This window comes from Oryx dammah, unplaced genomic scaffold (assembly GCF_014754425.2).
Source record: "Oryx dammah isolate SB20612 unplaced genomic scaffold, SCBI_Odam_1.1 HiC_scaffold_15, whole genome shotgun sequence".
In the NCBI taxonomy this organism is placed as follows: Eukaryota; Metazoa; Chordata; class Mammalia; order Artiodactyla; family Bovidae; genus Oryx; species Oryx dammah.
Window position 1 is genome coordinate 17,574,737 of NW_024070199.1, and position 24,397 is coordinate 17,599,133.

At 39.1% G+C, this 24,397-nt stretch overlaps 1 protein-coding gene across 2 annotated transcripts; it reads left to right on the top strand.

Annotated features, from left to right (window-relative positions):
* The first annotated feature begins 3,559 nt into the window (after window positions 1–3,559).
* CLNS1A (chloride nucleotide-sensitive channel 1A) lies at window positions 3,560–24,125 on the top strand. 2 transcript variants are annotated; one of them, XM_040255631.1, is made up of 7 exons: window positions 3,560–4,077; window positions 10,509–10,645; window positions 16,081–16,182; window positions 17,227–17,334; window positions 18,421–18,594; window positions 21,637–21,726; window positions 23,359–24,125. In XM_040255631.1, exons 1-6 carry the CDS (start codon window positions 3,953–3,955, stop codon window positions 21,702–21,704), a joined length of 714 nt encoding a protein of 237 aa, XP_040111565.1. In that variant the 5' UTR covers window positions 3,560–3,952; the 3' UTR covers window positions 21,705–21,726; window positions 23,359–24,125. The 2 variants fall into 2 exon arrangements, with proteins under 2 accessions (XP_040111565.1, XP_040111566.1); XM_040255632.1 differs by having other exon boundaries at window positions 3,877–4,077; window positions 18,484–18,594; window positions 23,359–24,119.
* The last annotated feature ends 272 nt before the right edge of the window (window positions 24,126–24,397 follow it).

A 24,397-nucleotide genomic window follows, 5' to 3' on the forward strand; every position in this document is an offset into this window, starting at 1 on the left:
TACTGTTTCCATTGTTTCCCCATCTATTTGCCATGAAGTGAAGGGACAGATGCCATGATCTTAGTTTTCTGAATGTTGAGTTTTAAGAAAAACATTTTTGCTCTCCTCTTTCACTTTCATCAAAAGGCTCTTTAGTTCTTCCAGTCTGGCGTTTTGTGTGATATACTCTGCATATAAGTTAAATAAGCAGGGTAACAATATACAACCTTGATGTACTCCTTTCCCAATTTGGTACCAGTCTGTTGTTCCATGTCCAGTCCTAACTGTTGCCACTTGACCTGCATACAGTTTTCTCAGGAGGCAGATGAGGTGGTCTGGTATTCCCATCTCTTTAAGAAGTTTCCACAGTTTGTTATTATCCACACAGTCAAAGGCTTTGGTATGGTCAATGAAGCAGAAGTAGATGTTTTTCTGGAACTCTCTTGCTTTTTCAATGATCCAATGGATGTTGGCAATTTGATCTCTGGTTCCTCTGCCTTTTCTAAATCCAGCTTAAACATCTGGAAGTTCACGGTTCACGTACTGTTGAAGCCTGTATTGGAGAATTTTGAGCATTACTTTGCTAGCGTGTGAGATGAGTGCAATTGTGCAGTGATTTGAACATTCTTTGTCATTGCCTTTCTTTGGGATTGGAATGAAAACTGACAACTGACCTTTTCCAGTCCTGTGGCTACTGCTGAGTTTTCCAAATTTGCTGGCATATTGAGTGCAGCACTTTCACACCATCATCTTTTAGGATTTGAAATAGCTCAACTGGAATTCCGTCACCTACACATATCTTTTTCTTGGGAATGGTCTTGATCACTACCTCCTGTACAATGTCACAAACATCTGTCCATCATTCTTCAGGTACTCTGTCAGATCTAATCCCTTAAATCTGTTTGTCACTTCCACTGTATAATCGTAAGGGATTTGATTTAGGTCATATCTGAATGGTCTACTGGTTTTCCCTACTTCAATTTAAGTCTGAATTTGGCAATAAGGAGTTCATGATCTGAGCCACAGTCAGCTCTCAGTTTTGTTTTTGTTGACTGTATAGAGCTTCTCCATCTTTGCCTGCAAAGAATATAATCAGCCTGAGTTTGGTATTGACCATCTGGTGATGTCCATGTGTAGAGTTTTCTCTTGTGTTGTTGGAAGAGGGTGTTTGCTATGACCAATGCATTCTCTTGGAAAAATTCTGTTACCCTTTTCCCTGCTTCATTCTGTACTCCAAAGCCAAATTTGTCTGTTACTCCAGGTATCTCTTGACTTCCTACTTTTGCTTCCCAGAGGCTCTTAACAATAGTTTAATTAAGAGATGACACGGCCTGAAGTGGGCAACAGTAGGGGAAGAGTTAGGTGACACTTAACTCCTCAGACAGGAATTAAGAAATGACAGGACTTGGTTGTGGGAGGCATTAGAATGTAGTCCTTGAAATGTATAGGCTGTGCTGCCCAACAGCTTAGTTTCTAAATCACACTCTGCCACTTTAGTGGCTATGGACTTGGGCAAGTTACTTAATCCTTACTTGTTTTCTTATTTGTAAAATAGGAATAATGACAGCATTTATTTCTTAGGTGTGTTGTGAAGATTAAACTAGTTGAGACAAAGTGCCTAAAACAGTCAGTATCTAGCACATAAGCCTTCCATAAGTGTTAGTTGCTATTTTCTTGTTAAAATAATAATAAATATGGTTATTATTACTGTATTACTGGATATGAAGAGTGAAAGAGTTTAAGGAAATAATGATAAATGCCAGGTTTCTAATCTGAGCAACTCAATGGAATGAGGTATTTTTTCATAAGATGGGACACTGGAAAAATAACAGAATTGAGAGAGAAAACTGTAAATTCAATTTTTTTTGGTCGCCACACCGCACAGCTTTGGGAATCTTTGTTCCTAGACCAGGAAATGAACCTGGGCCACGACAGTTAGATTCTGGTTAGAATCCTAACCACTAGAGTAGTGGAACTCCTGTAAATTCAACTTTTTTCATGAAGACTTTATTTTTTTAGAGCAGTTGTAGGTTTACAACAGGTTAGAGAGGATGGTACAGAGATTCCCATATACCCCCACTTCCACACGTGTAGCCTCCCCATAATCAACATCCCCCACTACAGAGGTACATTTGTTACAACTGATGAACCTACATTGATGCATCATTGTCCCTCAAAGTCCATAGTTTATAAGTTCAGTTTTTGATAAGTTGAATAAGAGGCGCCTGTAGCACTTCCAAGTGGAGATGTCTAGCAGGCTGTAGCATATAAATATTTGTAGTTCATTAGAGAGTTCTGGGACGGAGATATAGATTTGGGAATCATCCACACAGGTTAATTCAAATCTTGGGCATGGATAAGCTTGCCAAGTCAAGCGTTTTAGGCAGCAGCAGAGTGGTTAATACTGTTCAGGGTTCTTTCTCTTCTCTTTAGTAAGCATATTAGTGATCTATTGCTGTGTTTACCCCAAAACTTACTTAAAAAACCACTATTTGGGACTTCCTGGGTGGTTCAGTGGTTAAGAATCCACGCTTCCACTGCAGAGGGCACAGTTTTTTAATCCCTGCTTGGGGAACTAAGATACCTGCTTGCCCTGCAGCACACCAAAGCAAAAACAAAAAAACACACCAAAATTCAACAGCTATTATCTCACAGTTTCTGTCCGTCCATGAATCTGACACAGTTTAGTTGGGTTCCTCTGCCTCAGGGTCGCTCCCAAACCTGCAGTCAAGTTGTCAGCCAGGGCTGCAGGCATGTCAAAGCATATAGGACCACAAAGTACATTTAAAAAAAAATGATGAAAAATCCAGCAGGTACTACTTGTGGTTACACTCTGTAACTTCCAAGGCTAAGTTAGAAGAGGCCGTACAGCTTATACCAGTCTCTTTCTTGGGATGCTCAACGTCAAAACCCAGTTGTCAAGCTGTGAGGGAGCTTAGGCCACAGGGAAAGAAACGTAAACGTGTTCCAGCTGATAGTTCCCACAGAAGTCCTAGCTGACATCACCGTGTGTCTGCCTGTCAGTAAGGAAGCCTCAGGCTCTCACTTTCCACTATTTCTCATTTCAGCTCCATCTTCCCCATAAAGTTGTCACAGAGGAAATGAAATAATAAGGGTAAAGAGAGGAGCCCGGCGGGCTACAGTCAGTAAGGTCGCAGAGTCGGACACAACTGGAGCGACTTAGCACGGACGCCTTGAATGGAGCCTGACACTTAATACCCGGTTACCATTAGCTACTTTTATGATTATTTTAAAAGTTTTTATTAGCTCTTAATACTTTTTCAGTGTCTAGTGAAGAAATAAAGAATTCCAAATCTAATGGATTAATTCTTTTCCCCTCAGCGCCCCATATGCTTGCTGACACACTAGCTCTTCACCCAGGGTTAATTACCTCTTTGCGCTCGTTTGCACATCTGATACCAGGGGATATGTGGCTCGTGAACTAGGTCGGCGTTAGGACCTAAACTGATGTCTGGGGCGTGGCTGTTGAGACAGGAACAAGGCCTAGACGAGGCGGGCGCAGGTGAGAAGAGCCGAACCCACTTAGGTGACCGACTGGTAAATCAGTGTGGTCTCTCATTCCTATGCAACCTCAGGCAACAGACTCCCTGCCTTACGGTTCCGTTTCCACTTCGGCAGAAAGAAGAAATTTATTATTTCCTGTGCTTCCTCTCACAAGGTTGCTGTGACGATCCTGAAGTAGGATGTGGGGAGAACACTCCGTTATTCCAAACTTGGAGCCTTAGAAATCCGAGGGAGAAGGGAAAGGCCGTGACCTGACAAACTCGGTTCTCTCAAGCCTGTGCGAGCTTGTCCTAGAACGTCTCATCTCTATGGTAGACGGGCTCGAATTCCGGGGCCGACTAAGTTACTCTTCCGGGGGGAATTGCTACTGCTTCCGGGGCGGGACGCGGCGGAGGGTTTGCGGTGCCTCAGCCAGCTCCTGGCCGGTGTCTCAGCGCTTCTCGCAGTAATGAGCTTCCTGAGAAGTTTCCCGCCGCCCGGGTCGGCTGAGGGCCTACGGCAGCAGCAACCAGACACCGAGGCTGTGCTGAACGGGAAGGGCCTCGGCACCGGCACCCTTTACATCGCTGAAAGGTAGAGTCTCTGTTTCCGAGGGCTGGCTTCCTGCGCGCCTCGTCTCTGCCGGGCGCGGGCGGTGCGGAGTAGCGTGAGGGAGACTGAGACCTCTGAGGGCGGGGGAGCGCGTGCCCCTCTTTGCCTCTGAGGTGCCTCTGCTGAGGAGAAGACTCGTGTGTTCCAGTGTCCTCTCCTCGGAGCCTTCATGTCTTTCTTCGTCAGACGGTGTTCGCCTCATTCATTGTGCTTTCTACCCACCTGTTTTCTGGAGGTCTGATGGGGTGCTGCTTTTTATTCAAGGTCTCATTGTAAGGTTTTGAGTTTCCAGGACCTGAGTGAAGAAGAGTCATCGAAGTGCCTGCCTCGTCGACGATCAGGAATGGGAGGTGTTGTCCTGGGTAGGATATGTAGGTTTAGAGCAAATTGTGCAGGATTTTTAAAGCTTGGTTAAGGGGGTATAGGTTTTCTTCTGTAGGTATGAATGGGGAGAGGAACACCCGCATCCCCACGCTGGTAGGGGTTGTATCCAGAGGAACCTAACTCTCATTTCCGTTCCTAGAAGGAATTGCCCTTTTATTTGGGTACCTGGAGCAGTTTTTACTTTCATAGACTTGTTTTACATGTGGAGATTGTAGAATAGAAGTTCTCATTTCCATGACGTATGGTTCCATTCATCTTCAAGCCAACAGTCACACATTGAATCTTTTCCTGTCCTCCACTTCTCTCTGTAGTCTGTATCAGTTTTGTCTGCAGTCAGAAAATTCCCTGCTTTTAAGAAGTCACATGATTATGTTGGACCCACACAGATAATCCAGGGTAATCTCTCTCTTTTCTTGTGAACTGATTAGTAACCTTAATTACATACACAAAGTCCCTTCTTCCATGTAACATATTCACAGGTTTGACACCAGGAGATGGGAGAGTCACAGGGGCCAAATTCCTCCCTGCCACAGCAGGCACAAAAAGATGTAAAGAACCCCTTGCTTTTGAAGGAAATCTAGTCATTGAACAAAGCTTAGGTTTCTGGCCAGTCACAGATAGGAAATTTGGATGGGAGGAAGATCAAGTTTGGGGTAAGGTACAGATAATGAGTTTGGTCTGCAAATGTGGATTAGTTGCACATATGAGCATATTTCTTGGGAGAATTGTGTTAAAGATGGATAGATTAGATACTTGAGAAGAAGAGAGGGCCAAGGATAGAACCTTGGGGACACATCTACACAAGTTATATTATAGAAGGTGAAAGTGAAGTTGCTCAGTCGTGCTGGACTCTTTGCGACCCTATGGACAGTAGCCTGCACCAAGCTCCTCCGTCCATGGGATTTTCCAGGCAAGAGTACTGGAGTGGGCTGCCATTTCCTTCTCCAGGGAATGTTCCCGACCCAGGGATCAAACCCAGGTCTCCCTCATTGTAGACAGATGCTTTACCGTCTGAGCCACCAGGGAAGAAGAGACTTGAGGAAAAAGAGAGGAGTGGTCAAATAAAATCAAATCTGAAAAGCAGTATTTGAGGCTATTGACAAGAAGATCTTCAGAGATCTTGCAAGGAGTGGAAGATCTTTCTTTCAAGGAGTGGAAAGTGGAACACATATATTCTTAGCCCCTACACAATCCCCCTTTTCTCCATGGCTTCTCTGTGCACTGTCTCCTGTATAATATAAATCCTATTAGGGGAAGGTCCTATACTTGTTTTTTCATTTGGATAAATTTCAAAACTAAAGAAAAGTTGCAAGTGTTGTAAATTAATAGCCATATCTCCTTCACAGAGATTGATTAGTTGTTAACATTTGGCCACATTTATCTCTCTCTTTTTTCTGAGCTTTTTGAGTTGCAGATATGTCATCACTTCACCTATTAATACTTGTGCCAAAATCTAAGGATAAGGACGTTCTCTTGTATAACCATAGTGAGGAAGTACAAACTCCTTTTAAGCTCTTAACTGTTTAAAAAATTATTTATTTCAACTTTTTACTAACATCTTTTTAAGAAAGTATTTTTATAAAATATACATACAAAAAATATGAATTATAAATAGATGGTTTCATATTTAAACTAACACCAGCATAGCACCTCAAGGTTAAGAGTAGAATATTATCAGTACCTTGGACACCATTTTTCATCCCTCTTTACTCATTACCTCTTTGGTGTCTTGCTTTTGTTCTTTCCCACCTAGCATTTCCAAATCTTTCTTTTTTTTTTTGGTCTGCGTTGGGTCTTCCTTGCTTTGCGCATGCTTTCTCTAGTTGTGGTGAGCAGGGCTACTCTTTATTATGGTGTTCAGGCTTCTTGTTGTGGAGCACAGGGCTCTAGGCACATGGCTTTCAGTAGTTGAGCATGTGGGCACCAGTAGTTGAGGCGCACAGGACTGGTCCGTGGCGTGTGAAATCTTCCTGGACCAGGGATCGAATCTGTGTCCCCTGCACTGGCAGGTGGATTCTTATCCTCTGTGCCACCAGGGAAGTCCCTGTATCTTGACAGAGTCAAGATCTCAACAAACTGGGATTGCTTCACAGAGGATGTGACAAATGAGGATTGACAGTTAGCCAGGTAAATGAGGTGAGTCTAAGAGGAAACATTCTAATTAGAAGAAACAGGATGCTCAGAGGCAAGGGTGAGAAACAATATTATGTGTGCCAGGATATATATTATGTGTTCACACACATATACGCACAGTCAAGCAGTTCTTTTATCTGAGGGACCAAGGGAGAAAGAGTGGAAACATAGTAAAGCTAGAGAAGGAGCTTCCCTGATGCCTCAGTGGTAAAGAATCTGCCTGCCAATGCAAAGGACACAGATTCAATCCCTGATGCAGGAAGATCCCACATGCCACTAAGCTCCTGAGCCACAACTGTTGAGCCTGTGCTCTAGAGTCCGGGAGCAACAACTACTGAAGCCTGTGCACCCTGGAACCCATGCTCGGCAGCAAGAGAGGCCATCGCAATGAGAAACCCACGCACCACAGCTAGAGAAAAGCCTGTTCGGCAACAAAGACACGGCACCACCAAAAATAAATAAAGCTGGAGAAGGAGGGGGTCATGTTCACGAGCTTAGCTTATACCCTAAAGGCTTTATGCAAACTACTTTAGTGTTTTAAGCAAAGAGGAACAGGGTCTGATTTGTTTTTAGGTAGTTTTTCTGATGTAGATTGAGAGATTTAGAACTCTTTTGGACTTATTTTCAAAGCTTAGTTTTTATAAGAATTTGACTTTTTGTCCAAATGAAGAAAGAAACAGAGGCATGAATCATTCAAAATAGATCATTTGAAACAAGTGAAATAAAATATTTAAATTAAAAATAGGTAACTTAAATTTATAAGTAATGCTCTTTTTATTTTATATTTATTCCCAAATCAATTTTAAGCCAGATAATTAAGCCAACCTAAATTCAAGATCTCTCTTACCTTTCTGTCCTGTCTTTTTCCCCATGCCAGGAATAAACTACAGTGTTAATTCTTGTGCGGAACCATTGGAGGATAGCACATTTCTTCTGTATCTTTACTAGCTTCCGGATTCTTGTTTTTCCCTTATGTGACTCATGGTTTCTTTGGGACTGGATATATAGTTAGAGCTTCCCTGGTGGCTCAGACAGTAAAGACTCTACCTGCAACAGGGGAGACCTGGATTCGATCCCTGTGTTGGAAAGATCCCCCTGGAGGAAGGCAGGTCAACCCACTCCGGTGTTCTTGTCTGGAGAAGCCCCATGGACAGAGGAGCCTGGCGTCCATGGGGTTGCAAAGAGTCGGAAATGACTGAGCACCTAAGCACAGCACAGGGTATAGTTAGATAGTTTGGTTTTGAAGGGTTTTTCTTCTAGAATATATGAGAAGAAAATAGGTGAAAAATCAGAACTTAATAATGAGAGTAAATGTTGCTTTTGAGTGAAACTGTCTTCTGTTCTGTTGAGTATATAATCCATGTTCCTGTATAAGATTATGAGCGCTCCACAGGAAATGCTCTGGGGAGATAACATTTGTTCTGCCAGCAGTAAGGAACTACAGAGCAGTAATTGTGTGCTTTTTAAAGTGAAAGCCATAATTTATAGGCACTGAGTCTGTACTTGTTTTTCAGCTTTTCCATCTCCTAATTGAGTCATTATAGAAAATTTTGTGGCTCTGGGTATTTCAAATCATTTTGGATACTGAAATTTGGAATACTCCTTTCTGAATTATGATAATGCCAGGGGATTTCTGAGGTGAGAAAAAAAGGAGTTTATTTGCTTTAAATAATATAGTTTTAATAAGAACTGGCAGTACTTCTGTGATGCCTGAGCTCTATTTCTTCTCCACATTAAGAGGAAAGCAGCAGAGGAAAGGCCCATAGAGCACATGCAATCTAACTACAATAATAAAATCTACTTCTTTGGACCCAATGGGATGAGTTATTCTAGAGCTTTTACCACTTTAAAAAGCTTCCCAGTTTTTCGTTTTCAATAAGCGTGTTGAAACCTTTCTCAATGACAGTGCCTTTTTTTTGCTTTTTTTTTTTCTGTTTTAGTGTACAGTTCCTTATGTTTTAGCGTGTTTACAGAGTTGTACAGTTTTCACCATAATCTAATTCTGCCTTTGCTTTTATAAGTGAGAGTCAAGTGTTATACACTTGTTTTGTGCTATTAGCCATTGATTTCCTTTGGGGGATTGAGGTGTAAAGCTCAGCCTCCCCTTACATTGAGTGTGAATGCTCTCAGACTGCTGCACTGTCATTGTTCCCACACAGTAAGTCCTAGGTTCTACTATTGTGTTTGTTTTTGCTTCCTTAGATATCAGACTGCCAGGCTTGTTACAGTTGTATAGAAAATAGAAGATACGGGGTTTTTATTGCATTAACTTCTTTTTTAAAGTAAAAGCTTCATTGACCTAATTACATTGCATGCAATCCGTGTATTTAAATATATGTGTGCGCGTGTGTGTGTGCGCAATCCGTGTATTTAAATATATGTGTGCGTGTGTGTCTGTGTGTCTGTGTGTGTGTGTGTGTAGGACCACCCTGGTGGCTCAGCGGTAAAGAATCTGCCTGCAGGGTAGGAGCAGCAGGAGAGACAGGTTCAGTTCCTGGGTGGGGAAGAGCCCCTGGAGGAGGTCCTGGCAACCCACGGTACTGTTCTTGCCTGGAGAATTCCATGGACAAAGGAACCTGATGGGCTACAGTCCATGGGGGCACAAAGAGTCAGACAAGACTGAAGCGACTTGGCATGCATACATATAATATAGATAACATACATAAATATGTTATATATTAATAAATAGGTCTATATAACAGAGTTGTACAGCCATCAACACAGTGTTACTTATTTTTAATTTCTTACTTATTTTTTGGCCATGCTTCACAGCCTGTGGGATCTTAATTCCCCAACCAAGGATTGAATCTGGGCCCCAACACTGAAAACACCAAGTCATAACCACTGGATCGCCAGGGAATTCACAATTCCTGAATATAAGAATATTCAGGAATTTTAGAATATTTTCATTGTCCCCCAAAGAAACTGACACCCATTAGCAGTCACTTTGTATTTTCCTCCAGCCCTGTGCAACCAGTATAGTGCATTAGCTTTTATTTTATTAACATTTTTGTGGTTTCTTAACCATCTTTTTTGAAACTTTTTTCCCTGCTAAATGGTGCAGTTCCAGATGGATGAAGTATTACCAAAAAAGTCAACCAGTCCTTACTCAAAACTCAGTGTACTGATTTTCCTGACTCTTTTCCTTTGTTAAAGCAATAAAATATTTGCATGGACCACTTTTGAGGAATAACTAGACATTGCTTATTTGTGGCTTTCTCCTTAAGTTGCAAAATAAATGAAAGGCTTCATAACGTCTGCTTTTCAATGTGATGATTATTTTCCATCTTGTGTTATTACAGCCATTTCATGTGTATGTTACCTAATGTAGGATTACTGGAGAAAGTAGTGCTTCTTAGGTATTGCATATTTACATGCTAAGCACTGTGGCAGTGATTTTGAAGAATGTTAAAGTTTTGTCAAGTAACTCATGTTCTGTCCAATACATATAAAATTCATTACCACAGAGTTAGGTGCTCAGTAGTATATTACTGAGCCTAAGTGCAGTTTAAGAAAAGAAGGGATCATTGCGCTGGAATAATCGAAGAGAGGGTTTATGGAAAGACTGGGACTTACCCGGACAAAGAAGATTTGCCAAAGCAAAGAAGATGCCTGAAGACATTTCAAATAAAAACAAGCATAAAAAGGCATAGAAACACACATGTGACTTAAGAAAAATAGCATTTCAAATCTGTTTGGATATTTAGATAGGGGAAAGTGAACTATAACAGAATTGTCTTAAAGAAACTAAATTCCTGCTGTGAATTTTCTTTTAGGAAATTTCTAAACAATATGCTTGAATTTATTCACATATCCAAGCTGAACCTTTATAAACGTTAGGACATCAAATTAGGATTTAATTTCTTCAAATAATCCACTTAACACATATTTTTCAGCCGCCTGTCTTGGTTAGATGGCTCTGGATTAGGATTCTCTCTGGAATACCCCACCATTAGTTTGCATGCAGTATCCAGGGACCTAAACGCCTATCCTCGAGAGCATCTGTATGTTATGGTGAATGCCAAATTTGGAGGTATGTATGGTATAATTTAATCTTGAGCTTCCTTTGGTAGTATATTTCAAAAAGCAGTCACTGATGATAGTCAATGTAGTATTCAAGCCATTCACTTATTTTGGATAATACTTTCTTAAGCAAAATTTCAGCACAGTAAAATAATTTGCACACTGCCTTTTACTTTCTACATATTAATAGTTGCATTTAAAATTATTTAGCTGTTACACATTTGCATTTCATGTTTCTCTTCTTGAGTTTGTTATTCTTTCTCTGTGTAAAGGCATTTACCTTTAGCACCTTTAGAGACTTGGATCCATATGCTTCCCTTCTAAGAGTTTAGGATAGAACCTGTCTTGTTTTGTTATAGAAATAGTTCTTAATGGTGGACATGTTGCCCTCTCCCGACATTTGGCAGTTATATTTTGTCATGGCATTTTTGTCACCACTAGAGGTGGAGAGGAGTGCTACTGGCATCTAGTTAGAGGCCAAGGATACTACTAAACATCCTGCAATTCCTAGGACAGGCTCCCACAACAGAGAATTGAATTAACCAGTCCAAATGTCAGTATTATTGTCTCAAGATTGAGAAACCCTATGGTACAAGATTCCCACATCTTGCAGATGGAAGAAACAACAGAGTCGTAAAAATCTAGTGTGGTTGATGAAAGAAGAAGTAAGAAAGATTTTTAAAATCCATTTTTTAGGCTCTCCATAGTGAATTTCCCTGAGAGCTCAGTTGGTAAAGAATTCCCCTTGAAAAAAAAAAGAACCTGCCTGCAATGCAGGAGACCCCGGTTTGATTCTTGGGGCAGGAAGGTCCCATGAAGAAGGGATAGGCTACCCACTCCAGTTTTCTTGAGGTTCCCTTGTGGCTCAGCTGGTAAAGAATCTGCCTGCAATATGGGAGACCTGGGTTTGATCCCTGGGTTGGGAAGATCCCTTGGAGAAGGGAAAGGCTACCTACTCTAGTATTCTGGCCTAGAGGATTCCATGGATTGTATAGTCCATGGGATCACAAAGAGTTGGACATGCCTGAGCCACTTTTCAAGAATTCTGAGTGAGAAACAAGTTAGGCACGAAATAAAAACTTATGCTTGATTTTTTAAGTATAACTAAAGTTTATATAGTATATTAGTTTAATATGTTCATCCTTTGTGAGAATGAATAACTTTGGAGTTGAAAGACTGTTGTTGCATTTTAGTAAACTTTTGAAGATAGTGCTTTGCTTTTCTTTGAAATAGCATGTAAGAAACAATGCCATGTATTTTCCTTTTGAGCTAATGCTCCTCCAATTTGGGATTTTAGTAAGGTTTCAGATATAAGATGAGCATTTATACTGTGTGACACTAATTATTTAATTTTAGGACTTTTGGCACACCCTGCTTCATTAAGTGATAATGACTGATTTAGTGATTTGAAAATATTTTTGGTGTGAGATTTAAAACTCTTACCATTGGGAAGCATCCAAAGGTACATAAAAATCTAGTGGAATTTGAAAGAGGGTAAGGAAAAGTCAACATTCAGACAACTAAGATCATGGCATCTGATCTAATCACTTCATGGGAAATAGATGTGGAAACAGTGTCAGACTTATTTTTTGGGGCTCCAAAATCACTGCAGATGGTAACTGCAGCCATGAAATTAAAAGACAGTTACTCCTTGGAAGAAAAGTTATGACCAACCTAGACAGCATATTCAAAAGCAGAGACATTACTTTGCCAACAAAGGTCCTCTAGTCAAGGCTATGGTTTTTCCAGTGGTCATGTATGGATGTGAGAGTTGGACTGTGAAGAAAGCTGAGTGCTGAAGAATTGATGGTTTTGAACTGTGGTGTTGGAGAAGACTCTTGAGAGTCCCTTGGACTGCAAGGAGATCCAACCAGTCCATTCTGAAGGAGATCGGTCCTGGATATTCTTTGGAAGGAATGATGCTAAAGCTGAAGCTCCAGTACTTTGGCCACCTCATGCGAAGAGTTGACTCATTGGAAAAGACTCTGATGCTGGGAGGGATTGGGGGCAGGAGGAGAAGGGGATGACAGAGGATGAGATGGCTGGATGGCATCACCGACTCGATAGACGTGAGTTTGAGTGAACTCCGGGAGATGGTGATAGACAGGGAGGCCTGGCGTGCTGCAATTCATGGGGTCACAGAGTCGGACATGACTGGGGTCACAGAGTCGGACACGACTGAGCAACTGAACTGAACTGAAGGAAAAGTAAAAAGCTGTTGACCTTGTGTTGTAGTGAGACTTCAGATGAGGTGGACTTGGACACAAAGTTCACTTTCCATCTAAGTATCTGCAACTATGATTTTATAACCAAGAGTTTATATGCCATGTTTAGTTGAAAGCTTTCATTCATTCATTCATATATAGACATGAAATTTTATTTATTTTTATTATTTATTTATTTATTTGGCCATGCTACAAGGCTCGTAGCATCTTAGTTGCTCGGCCCTGGATGGAATGCAAGTTCCTGGCAGTGAGAGCCCGAGTCCTAACCACTGGACTGCCAGGGAATCTACCCTCCCTGAGCCACCCCTCCACCCCCCGCCCTTTTTTTTGCCATTCATTTGTAGATGTGAAATTTTAGAGATATCTTGTTAGTCAGTTTTAAATTCTGGTGTGACACACTCGTAAATAGTGTAGAGCATTGGCATTGGACAAAGGTGTATGTCAGAAAATAAAGTTAGAGAGGTAGGGTTTGAATAAAGCTAGCTAAAAGGAAAAGCACACTGAATAAGAAAACTATGTCATTAACTTGGTAGGTAAGTCATTTTCATCTCTCTAAGCCTCCATTTTATCCAGAATAATTAGGGCATTATAGTAATTTTTGTTTTTTAAACCTGGCTGCACACTAGAAACACCTTGGAAGCTTGTTAAAAATACAAATTTTGGGAGTCCCAAACTAGGTAATAAGGATTCAGTAGGTTTGGGGTAGGTATTTTAAGCATTTATTCTTTGTGATTATCTTCTTGAGATAGATGGAATTAAAACTCTTACTAAAATAAGTACAATTTTTCTATCTTACTAGGGAGTAGTTTTTTTCCATCACCTTTATTTTAATACTTCTCCATTTCTGTTTATCTGGAACTGCACTTTTATAAGTTACGCAGATGTGGATCCTATTTTTCCAGCCTTTGGTCCTCTTGTCCTGATTCTTCAAGCCCCATATGTATATATATATATATTTTTTTTTCTTTTCTGTTTGGTTTACCTCCATTAACCACTAAAATAGACCATCAGCTTATTGTTGAGAACATTAGATTATTTTTTAAATAACTAAAAAAATACATTCCCATTTCTAAAATTTTAGAAACATTTAAGGAGACAGAGTATGGTGGTCACTACTGTGATCTAGTACTAGATGATTAATGTTTGTCATAGTGGTGTTTTTTCCCTAATTGTAAAAATGCTATATTACATTTCTCTTTATTGCCTTAAGATAGATACCTGTAGATATATAAAAGAAGGTGTTAATAGTGGTTATTTCTAGGGAGAGGACTGGAGGGGTAGGGACTTTTTACTTTGAATCCATCTTGACTCTTTCCATTATTTTTGTACCAGCTTGAATTTATGGTTTGAAAAGTGATGTCCATTCAGTTATAGAACAATAGTTACAGTATGATACCATTTTTTTAAATGCGTTGAAAAAATTTGGTAGTACCATAATGTATTCAACTACTAAGAATATTTTAGAACTGTCCAATATTTTTGTATTTTACTATTTTACAGAAGACACATTTCTTTTATGTAACAATTTAGTAACATCAGAAACAGGACAGAAAAGTTCTATTATATCTATTACTTAAAGCTGCTAATTGTGGCCATTTAAAATTTTGTGTTTTTTGCTTATATGTATTTTATCATTGTTCAGTGAACTTGCATGACTTATAAAAATAAAACTTAAAAAATATAGTGGGTACCCCTTATTAAAAAGCTCTTAACATACATTGTCAGCTTGCTTTCCAGAAAGTATATACTTTGAATGCCTTTCTACTTTATCTCCATCTATATGGAGAATTAACATTTTTTCAAAATGGCAGCTGTAATATGCTAAACAAAAGTTGTATTTTTAAGATGATTTGTTGAACATGTTTTGGTGGTTTTGGGGTCTGTTTGTTTTATTCACCTTTTTAAAAAAAACATTATGAAATAATTCATATGTTGAAAAGTTCAGAATAATTTTTAAAAAAATTTTCATTATGTAATGTCCAGTGTGAATTCTAACGTTTTTTCATAATTAGTCTAAAAGAAATAAAATTAATACTATGGAAATTTGTTTTTATATCCCTCCCCATTTCATTCCTAATTCTGTCTCCAGAGTTTTCCTTAAAGATGATGTATGTCCTTCCTGTCTATGCTTTTAGATTTTTACTGAGTATATATATACACCCTTAAGCAATATAATGGTTCTCTTTTGTGTTTAAAACTTTAATGCAAATGATATTATAAATATTCTCCAATGAGCTCTTTTACTCAATTATGTTTTAAAATTCCTTCATTTTGATACATATAAATCACATTTATTCATTTTCAGATGTTATCTACTGAACATAATACAATCAAGTTACAATATGTCTATTTCCTTTTTTAATTAACATTTATTTCTTATATTTTCTATAGTACATAAAGTACTTCAGGGAACATTCATGTACTTCGATGAGTTGCTGGGTAATAGGACATATACATCTGGAGTGATTTTAACAGTTTCCATTTTGACCAACAGGATGTGCTAGTTCTCTTTATTGAACATTTGTAGCTTTTTCTTGCCAATAGACTTTGGCACCCCACTCCAGTACTCCTGCCTGGTAAGTCCCATGGATGGAGGAGCCTGGAAGGCTGCAGTCCATGGGGTCGCTGAGGGTCGGACACGACTGAGCGACTTCACTTTCACTTTTCACTTTCATGCATTGGAGAAGGAAATGGCAACCCACCCCAGTGTTCTTGCCTGGAGAATCCCAGGGACGGGGGAGCCTGGTGGGCTGCCGTCTGTGGGGTCGCACAGAGTCGGACACGACTGAAGCGATTTAGCAGTAGCAGACTTTATTAACTTATCTTTTGAGTCAGTTAATTTTTATGGGCCTTAGATTTCTTATCTCTGAGTTGTTGATGATGAATCACAGTGGTTTACAGACTGCTGCTGAACCCATTGTTTCATGGTGGAATAAACAGACATGAGAGTGGAACTCTTAATTGTTAGAGGTCTGACTCGCTGGGTTTCCTCACCCCCTACCATGATGTCGGGGCTTGGTGTCCCTAGAACTTCAAGTACAGTGTGACTAGACCAGAGAGACTATCCAGAGTCTTTTTTTTAGCTCTAAAATAATGTTTTATAATTGGGAGTAAAAAAAATGCAATATTTAGATGTATCATTAAACATCCTTTAAGAAATTCTTTTAAGATTCTATTTTTAAACATAAATATTAAAAAACTTTTTTTATACCATTTCTAGAAGAATCAAAAGAATCGGTTGCTGATGAAGAGGAGGAAGATAGTGATGATGACATTGAACCTATTGCTGAATTTAGATTTGTGCCTAGTGATAAATCAGCATGTGAGTATTCTGTAGAACATTTGATTTTTTCCCTTTAAGTACCAAGCATTCTTTCTATCCCCTGCCCCCGTCTCACACACGTACACACACACACACACACACACTTACCTTCATCCTCATTTGTTGTTATTGTTTGTTGTTTTAGTTGCTAAGTTGTATCTGAATCTTTTGTGACCCCATGGACTGTAGCCTACCAGGCTCATCTGTCCATGGGATTTCCCAGGTAAGAATACTGGAGTGGGTTGCCATTTCCTTCTCCAGAGTATCTTGCCAATCTGGGGATCAAATCCACGTCTCCTGCACTGGCAGACGGATTCTTCACCACTGAGCCAAGGAAGCCCTCACTCTCATTACCTCTGTTCTATTGCTTTTTCTTCATTTTAGCATCTGTAGTATCATTGAGGACCAGATGCCTATTAATATAAAGATTGTGAATGAAGTGAGTATAGTAGATACCATGTGACTGGTGTGTTTTGTGAATGGAAGAACCTGTTATTTATAGACTTGGTGCTGTTGACTGTGAATCTCACTGAATAGAGGACAGAGGGCTCATGGCAGTTCTGAAGTGGATGATGCCAGGACAGCTGGAAAGAGTGCTGCCTAGAGGGGCTTCACCCTGATGCCAGCAGTCTGACCAGGACTCTGATGCTTTTTCTTGGAAAGTCCAAGGCATGAAGAGATTTCAGTAATATTTCAAAAAGAGGTCTTATTATTAATATTTTGTGGCTTGTCTATTGCTGTCAAGATTGATTTTCCTTGAAATTGGGCATATTTTGTAAATACTGTTACCCTAGTATACCTCTTAGAGAAGGAAATGGCAACCCACTTCAGTATTCTTACCTGGAGAATCCCATGGACAGAGGAGTCTGACAGGCTACAGTCCTTGGGGTCGAAAGAGTTGGACACAACTTAGCGACTAAATCACCACCAATATACCTCTTGTCTACTCATTAAATTTATTTGCCCTGATGGTTGTCTTATTTGATTTTTATTGTATATTAATCAGAAGAAAAATAATGAGAAATTTTTAATTTACTTGTTCAGTGGAGGCAATGTTCACTGCAATGTGTGAATGCCAGGCTTTGCATCCAGATCCTGAGGATGAAGATTCAGATGATTACGATGGAGACGAATATGATGTGGAAGCCCATGGTTAGTGAAGTGGATTTTTTAGAGTGTCTGTGTATGTATTTAAAACGTTTATGTATGTGTGTTTCATTTTAAACATGTATAGAGTATGGGATTATAATTCTTTTGGATCTCTTAGGTATCCATGTAACTTGGTTTTTAATAAAAGTGAGTGGCACAATTCATGTCTCAGCCAAGTTAGAAAATGTTACAGGTGTCCCAAGCTTGAGGGCAAAGCAGAGAAATACGTTTTCTTCCCCCTTCCGGGGGAAGAAAATAGAAATAAACGGAAGGAAAGACTGATAAGATAGTGGGTAGTTGGGAGAATCTTTTTAAGTTGATGAAGTTACTCCCAGAAAACAAGCCTTCTCTCTCCACTGCTTGGAACCTGTATCATCTACATCTTTAATGTATTCCATCAACCACCTCATTGCCAAGGTGATGTCTTTTTCCCAGAACCATACTTCATTTATCTAAGATTATCTCCCTTTACCTCCCCAGAGCAAAATACAGTCACTAGCTTTGTGTGGAGTCTTGTTACTTGAGGTGTCTGCTGAGTTCTTCTCTTTTCTCATGGATACCAGTTTGGTTCCCTAAAGCTGTTGCCTCCATATGTACCACCTCCTGGCCTGAGACAGACTCATTTCTGGGATTCTGCTTTATATACATCTAAATACATTCTCATCTTTGCTGAAGTTTCAGGGTAATTTAATTTTTAAATCCTGTTTGTATTTTCCAGAATTTCTGGTTTTTTAAAAGCAGGATGCATTTTAATCAGGAAAAAACACTCATGTAAAATTCCTACCTTGGGATAAAACTCTGTAATCTTAGGAGTACCCTCTTTTCCTTCTAGTCCCTGGACATTTGATTCTTTGGGAATTGCTATATACTTGCTTGTTATCTCTTAGAATCCCTTCTCATCTTAGAGAGTAGAGACATTTTCTGTTTATCTTTGTCTTCAGTAGATGGCTGATGTGTGTATGTTGAATAAATGTTGCGTGTTTTCCTTGAAGCCTTTTTTCACTGTACCTTATCTTCAGTAGATGCATTATTGTCTTTTTTTTCCCCCTGATTGTTCTATAATGGCTTAAAAGCTTTTAATTTATTTAGAACAAGGGCAGGGGGACATCCCTACATTTTATACCTATGAAGAAGGATTATCCCATTTAACAGCAGAAGGCCAAGCCACACTGGAGAGATTGGAAGGAATGCTTTCTCAGTCTGTGAGCAGCCAGTATAACATGGCTGGAGTCCGGACAGAAGATTCAATAAGAGATTATGAAGGTGAGTACTCAGAATTAATTCTTGATAGTGTAGGAAGCAAATGTAGAATTACATAGAATGGGCACTATATGTAAGTTTTTTAAAACTATTTTTTCCCTAACTTACAAAAATCTGTAGGTTTTGTATTCTTTTGACTCCGCCTTTATCATTTGTTCCCCGCCAGTCTAATACTGAGTGCCGTGGATTTTTCCTTTAAATGACTTTTCAGATCTCCTTGCTATTAACTACTGCTATGCTTCAAACATAGGTCCTTTTTTCCTCACACTGGATTTATAGTAGGAAAGTTTTTGCTTCACATCATTCTTTCCTCCACCTCACTGTGCCTTATTAATCTTCTGAGAACACTCAGTGTCATCGATATTCACCATATAAGTTCTCTCGGACTCTGGAGAGACACCTCTGTCTTTGCACCACTTGTCTCCAATCTTGTTCCTGCTACCCTCAAGAAAACATTTAGGTAGTGTTCCTATGTGTCAAATCCTGATGGAAGCACGATATATGTATTTACACATTTAATCCTTCCAAGAACCCTTTGGTAGATGATGTTTAGCTATTTCAGTCGTGTCTGACTCTCTGCAACCCCATGGACTGTAGCCCTCTGGTCTCCTCAGTCCATGGGATTTCCCAGGCAAGAATACTGGAGTGGGTTGCCATTTCCTTCTCCACAGTAGATGCTGTTACGATCCCCATTTTATAGATGAAGAAACTAAGGCACAGGTCATATACCTAGCTTGCAGTCAAATAGCTAATATGTGGTAAGGGGATTAAATAAGCTAATGTGTAAAAACAATCTGCCAGATACTGTTACGAGCATTTCTTGCATCCTCTATGTATTCAGTTCAGTATTTTGTGTTGTTACAGAATCTTAACACTTCTAATTTTTAGTGATGCAGAATGTTCTTAAAGAGGGTTTTCATAGTTTTTCTTTTATTGATATTTAAGTTTCTCTCATAATGTTGTGATCATTATCTCCATGCACATAGCGTTCTGACCTGCGGGTCCTGAAGTTCTGGGATATTTAATTTGGAATTAGGCTGTGGGTCACGTTATTGTTGGTTGTGTCTCCTGTCCATTTTAAGCCCTACATGGTGAGCCTCTAACATAGGCTTTAGGGTTAGGTGACTCAAGTGATCTCTAGTGCTGTACCGAAATCTTAGCTGAAAGAATTCAAGATACTCCTTTTTTTTATTATAGTGATTAGCTGAAGAGTACCCTTGGACATTAAAAAACCTTTCATCACTGAAGCCTTTTTGTTGTTTTTAATTATAGAGCTTTTTATTTAATGCTTTATAGCAACTGACTTTAAGGTCACAAACACTTGTTGCTAAAGTGAGATAATTGGACTTGTATTCCTAAGCCTCACTGACGTATTGAGTTGCCTATACATAAAACTTCTTCAGCTAAACCATTCTCTGTCTTCTTAAGTTCTGGGTACCCACATCACTCTTTTTTCCACTTATTAAATTTGACCTGTGCAATTTCTTTTTTATAAATTTATTTTTTAAATATTATATTCACAGTATGTAACATATTCGATAAATGCATAGTGAAATTTCTGCTGGTGGCATTTCGGTGCTTCATGTGTTTGTTTATGTAAGAGGTGTTTGTTGAGCTACTGTGGCAGGTAGAATACAGGAGTGCCTAAGGAAGATGCAGTTAATATCTATCAATGGCATTCTAGTGGAGAGAAAAAGAAATTAACTAGTTAGGTAGTTACAGTGCACTGTGATACAACATTGAGATAAAGGGGAAGCTTGAGGAACTATTGAATCAGAGGCTGGACAGTCGGAGAGATTCAAACTTCATGGAGTAAGTGACATTTAAGCCAAAGTCTGAAGATAAATAAAAATGAACCAAGTGAAGAGGGATTACATACAGTTTGGGGAGAGAGGCAGGTCAGGGAGTCAGTCATGTGTGAAGGATCAAGAGACCGTTCAGCTTTGGGGAACTGAAAGTTCATTATATCTGGAATTCTTGAGTGTGATGGGTAGCTATTATGGCAACAGATAAAGGTGGAATAGTGAACTGGACTGTATAGTAAAGGAACTTGAAAGCTGTGTTAAAGAATTTCAACCTGTGTTTAAGTCAGTGGGAAACCATTGAAGAATTTTAGTTTGATTAGTGTTTTAGAAGATGACTCTGGCTGTGATACAAAAAATTAATTGCAGAGGGAAATACTAGAGGAAAGAAGAGAAACCCTGTTAAGTAGCTTATGATTTAAATTAGATGAGAGATAGTGGCTTAATTAGGGAGTGGCAGTAATGTCAAAAGACTGAACAAATTTGAGAGGTATTTAAGAGATAAAAGCAACAGAAGTTAGAGATATGGTAGGGGTTTCTGGGTTGGGCAATTAAGAAGTATCCTTTTGGAAAGGGATGTATTTTCTATGTGGAAAGGTGAGTTAATTTTATATAAGTGTTTCATTTGTATGTCCTGCTGAATGTCCGGGTGGTGGGGTGCCAAGGGGCTGTGGGCAGAAGCCAGTTTGTGGTGGGCTAAGGAGTTGAGCGTGAGTGGGAGGTAAAGAAGTGGCAAAAGCAGCTTTAGACAGCTCTTTCCAGAGGGCTTTTTTTGGTTGTTGGTTCTCCCCCATCTTTTTTTTTTTTCAGTGAGATTAAAAAAACAGAGATAAGTGAGAATCTCACTTTACTTATTTATTTTAGTCTTTTCTACTGAATTATGTTGTAAACTTAGTACTTCATGCTTTAAAAGAAGTTGCACAGAGAAACACCTAGCACAGCTCTGTGAAGAGTGAAAAATGGATGCTTGCTGCATTTGAAAGTCCCTGCCTGGAGTTCTTGCAGTGCTGAGATTGAGAGTTGCAAAGTGAAAGTTAAATACACAGACTAATTTTAACTTGGCCTAAATCCCCAGGTGGCATTTTTCTTAGTCTGTTCCTTGGCAGTTTCAATTGTCAAGAGAAACAAATAGCAACTCTTACCAGCAGAGGGCGCTAGCTTCCTTCTGGTTGAAATCTAAGCTGCCTCTTCACTATCGGAAGTGCTTAGTAAACTGTTGCTCAGTGGTTAATTTTTTCTTCAGATGGGATGGAGGTAGATACTACACCAACAGTTGCTGGACAGTTTGAGGATGCAGATGTTGATCACTGAAAATGATGGATGCTGCTTTAGGGTGAGTATTTTCTCCCTTGTCACTGAATATGAAAATCATGTGAAACAATTGATTTTTATTTTCAGATTTGAGGAGAACTCTAACAAATTATCAGTTGTGGGGAAATGTTTTTTAATCTATTTATGAAATTACTTGAAACGATATAGTTTTTGCCCCTAAGAAATCAAGATCTGCCAGCATGGTAATGTTCAGGTTAACATTTACTGAGCACTTACTAGCTGCCAAGCACTTTGCTAGCCATTGAGAGTACATGGAAGGATAAGACGCTGATCTTCAGTGAGTCAAAAGAAGGACATTACCCTTTGATCAAAAGCAGAGATCTCCCTGGTTGACTCATGTGGGAGCAGCAGAACTTGAGGTCGTGTCCCGCTGTGCTCTTGAGTCAACTTTTCCTTCCTGCTTACGATATTTGAAACCTTAGCATCTCATCAAAAACACAAAACAGAGATTTGCTGCAATAATTCACAAAGCAGATTATTGCCTTTGTGAATATAACATCTTATAGTAACCAAGAATTGTGCTGATGGATCTCAGCTTTCCTCTCAGCTGCTGCCAGTGGAACTATTAGAAAATAACCTTCAAAGTTCTGTGATTTATGTCTCTTTATTTGTACGACATTTACTTCTGTCATTGGTAGCCATATCATCTAAAATCAGCAGTGTCTCCTCTACAGTTAGCTTAAAGTATGTGTTAACATTGTTGGAGCTCTGTTAATGTTAATTTTCAGATTTCACAGTTCTGGATATCAGTATTTCACTATTGAAATAATACTTTATGGGAAATCTTTCAGTACCAATATGTCTTCTTCCCTTATTGGCGAGATTCTTATTTATCACATTCTTAAGAGTATATGGATTTTTTTCAGTAATTTTTACTAAAACTGGAAAACAGATTTTTTGATCTGGCTTTAACATATTTCTTCTTGAAAAGGGACTATTCAAAGAATACCAACTTCTCTATTAATAAGATGGAGAAACGTATTTGGTGTGTTACTAATGGTTACACAAATGAAATGTTGGAGCATTTTTCTGGTGAGAATTCTTAGGATTCTTTGTAATACAATTTTTATGATGAAATAACTAAAATAGCCACAACTTTCTAATGAACTGATAATTTGTTTTATGTTCATTTTGTGCTATAGCTGGAGCAAAGAGATTTTTATTCATAAAGTTTATGCAAGTTCTTCATCTGGATAATGAATTAATTATCCAGCATTAATCTTAATTAATGAATTAATTTTAATTCCAAACAATGTCTGTAAATTTTTAATCACTTAAAATTACATTTGCCTTTGAGGAGAGAATAAGAAATAATTTGAGTATGTAGGCAGGTATTAAAAATTTCAAGATAATGAAACTAGGACCTCTTGATGCGTAAGATAGAGTTGGAGGGGAGGCACGTGAGTGCTGGAATCACAGCTCCACTACATTACCAGCTCTGTTCCTTCAGACAAGGAGTATAACTTTTACAGTTCTCAGTTTCCCCTTCTGAAAAATGAAGATGATAGTAACTACCTGGCAGGATTATTGTAAAGATTGAAATATAATATATGTAAATCCTCTGGCACTCTTGACTAGGCATTTAATAAATAATAGCTATTAGTATAAACACTGTAAACCTTTTGTTTTTCAGATTCTGCTCATAACTGTAGGAGAGAACTTGGTGCCTCTTCCACTGTGGAGTGGGTGTTGATGAAAGTCTTTTTTCTTTCTCCAAAACTTACCTGAACCAGTTCTTTCTTGAGACAGAGTATACTGAGACAAGAAGCTGTCACCAGCACAAGAAACTATGACCTTTATTAACAAAGGTGAATTAACTTAACCAGAAGGGTATTTGTAGTTTATGATTTACCCCAAACTGTTGTGTCTAGGTGTACCCTCTGAGTAGGCCTATGATTCCCACCTTCTCTATATGCATCCTCAAAACCTAGCAGGATTAAGTGGTGGAAATGCACTGGCGTTTGAAGGTGTAGATAGACTGCGTGGGAAAGAGAGGCTGAATCTAAGCTATATTCCTTAGGGCCTACGGATACCCTTAACTCCTTAAAAAAAAAAAACAGAGGTCTCAGAGAAATCCTAATCTCTGCACTTTCCACAGGGATAAAGATCTTTTTACTAACTGGGGACCCAGGTCAGTTAACTCTAGGGAGCCTCTTCAGAAACAGCCCAGCCACACGTACTACCACTGACACAAGTGCTCCTGCCTAGCCTTTGCTCCTTTCACCGAGTTTCATCAGTCTGTTCTGTTATAACCGCTTAGGTTGTATCCTTTCATTGCCAGCCTCTCAGGTCAGTTTCTGTAAAAGAACAAGCGGAATTGGGATGGAGTTCTCAAAGTATTTCAAATAATTGTTTTGTCTTTGTGATAGCTTAACAAATAAATTTAGGTTTTCTATATTATTGTGCTCTCATTCTTGACTAAAACTATTAATGAGAAACAGTTTGTAAAAAATTAGTGTTTTGACAAAAAATGAGATTCTTGTTGGTCTTTGACTTTTGCTGAGAACATGAACTTGGAGTAAGAAATGTATAGGGCTTCTGGGGGACAGGGCAAGGTCATAACACATTGCAGAGCTGCTTCCATTTGAACCAGGAGTGGCTTCTCATAGCATTCTTTTCAGCTCTCAGTTTTCAGAGATACCTATCAGGCTGATTTATAATTACAGGTTTAT

What these genes read in the sequence shown, in the direction of transcription:
- CLNS1A (XM_040255631.1), top strand. Translation starts at nt 3,953, where the DNA reads ATGAGCTTCCTGAGAAGTTTCCCGCCGCCCGGGTCGGCTGAGGGCCTA. An exon ending in ACCCTTTACATCGCTGAAAG is followed by an intron (nt 4,078 to 10,508) that starts GTAGAGTCTCTG and finishes CATATTTTTCAG; the next exon opens with CCGCCTGTCTTGGTTAGATG. An exon ending in ATATGATGTGGAAGCCCATG is followed by an intron (nt 17,335 to 18,420) that starts GTTAGTGAAGTG and finishes TAATTTATTTAG; the next exon opens with AACAAGGGCAGGGGGACATC.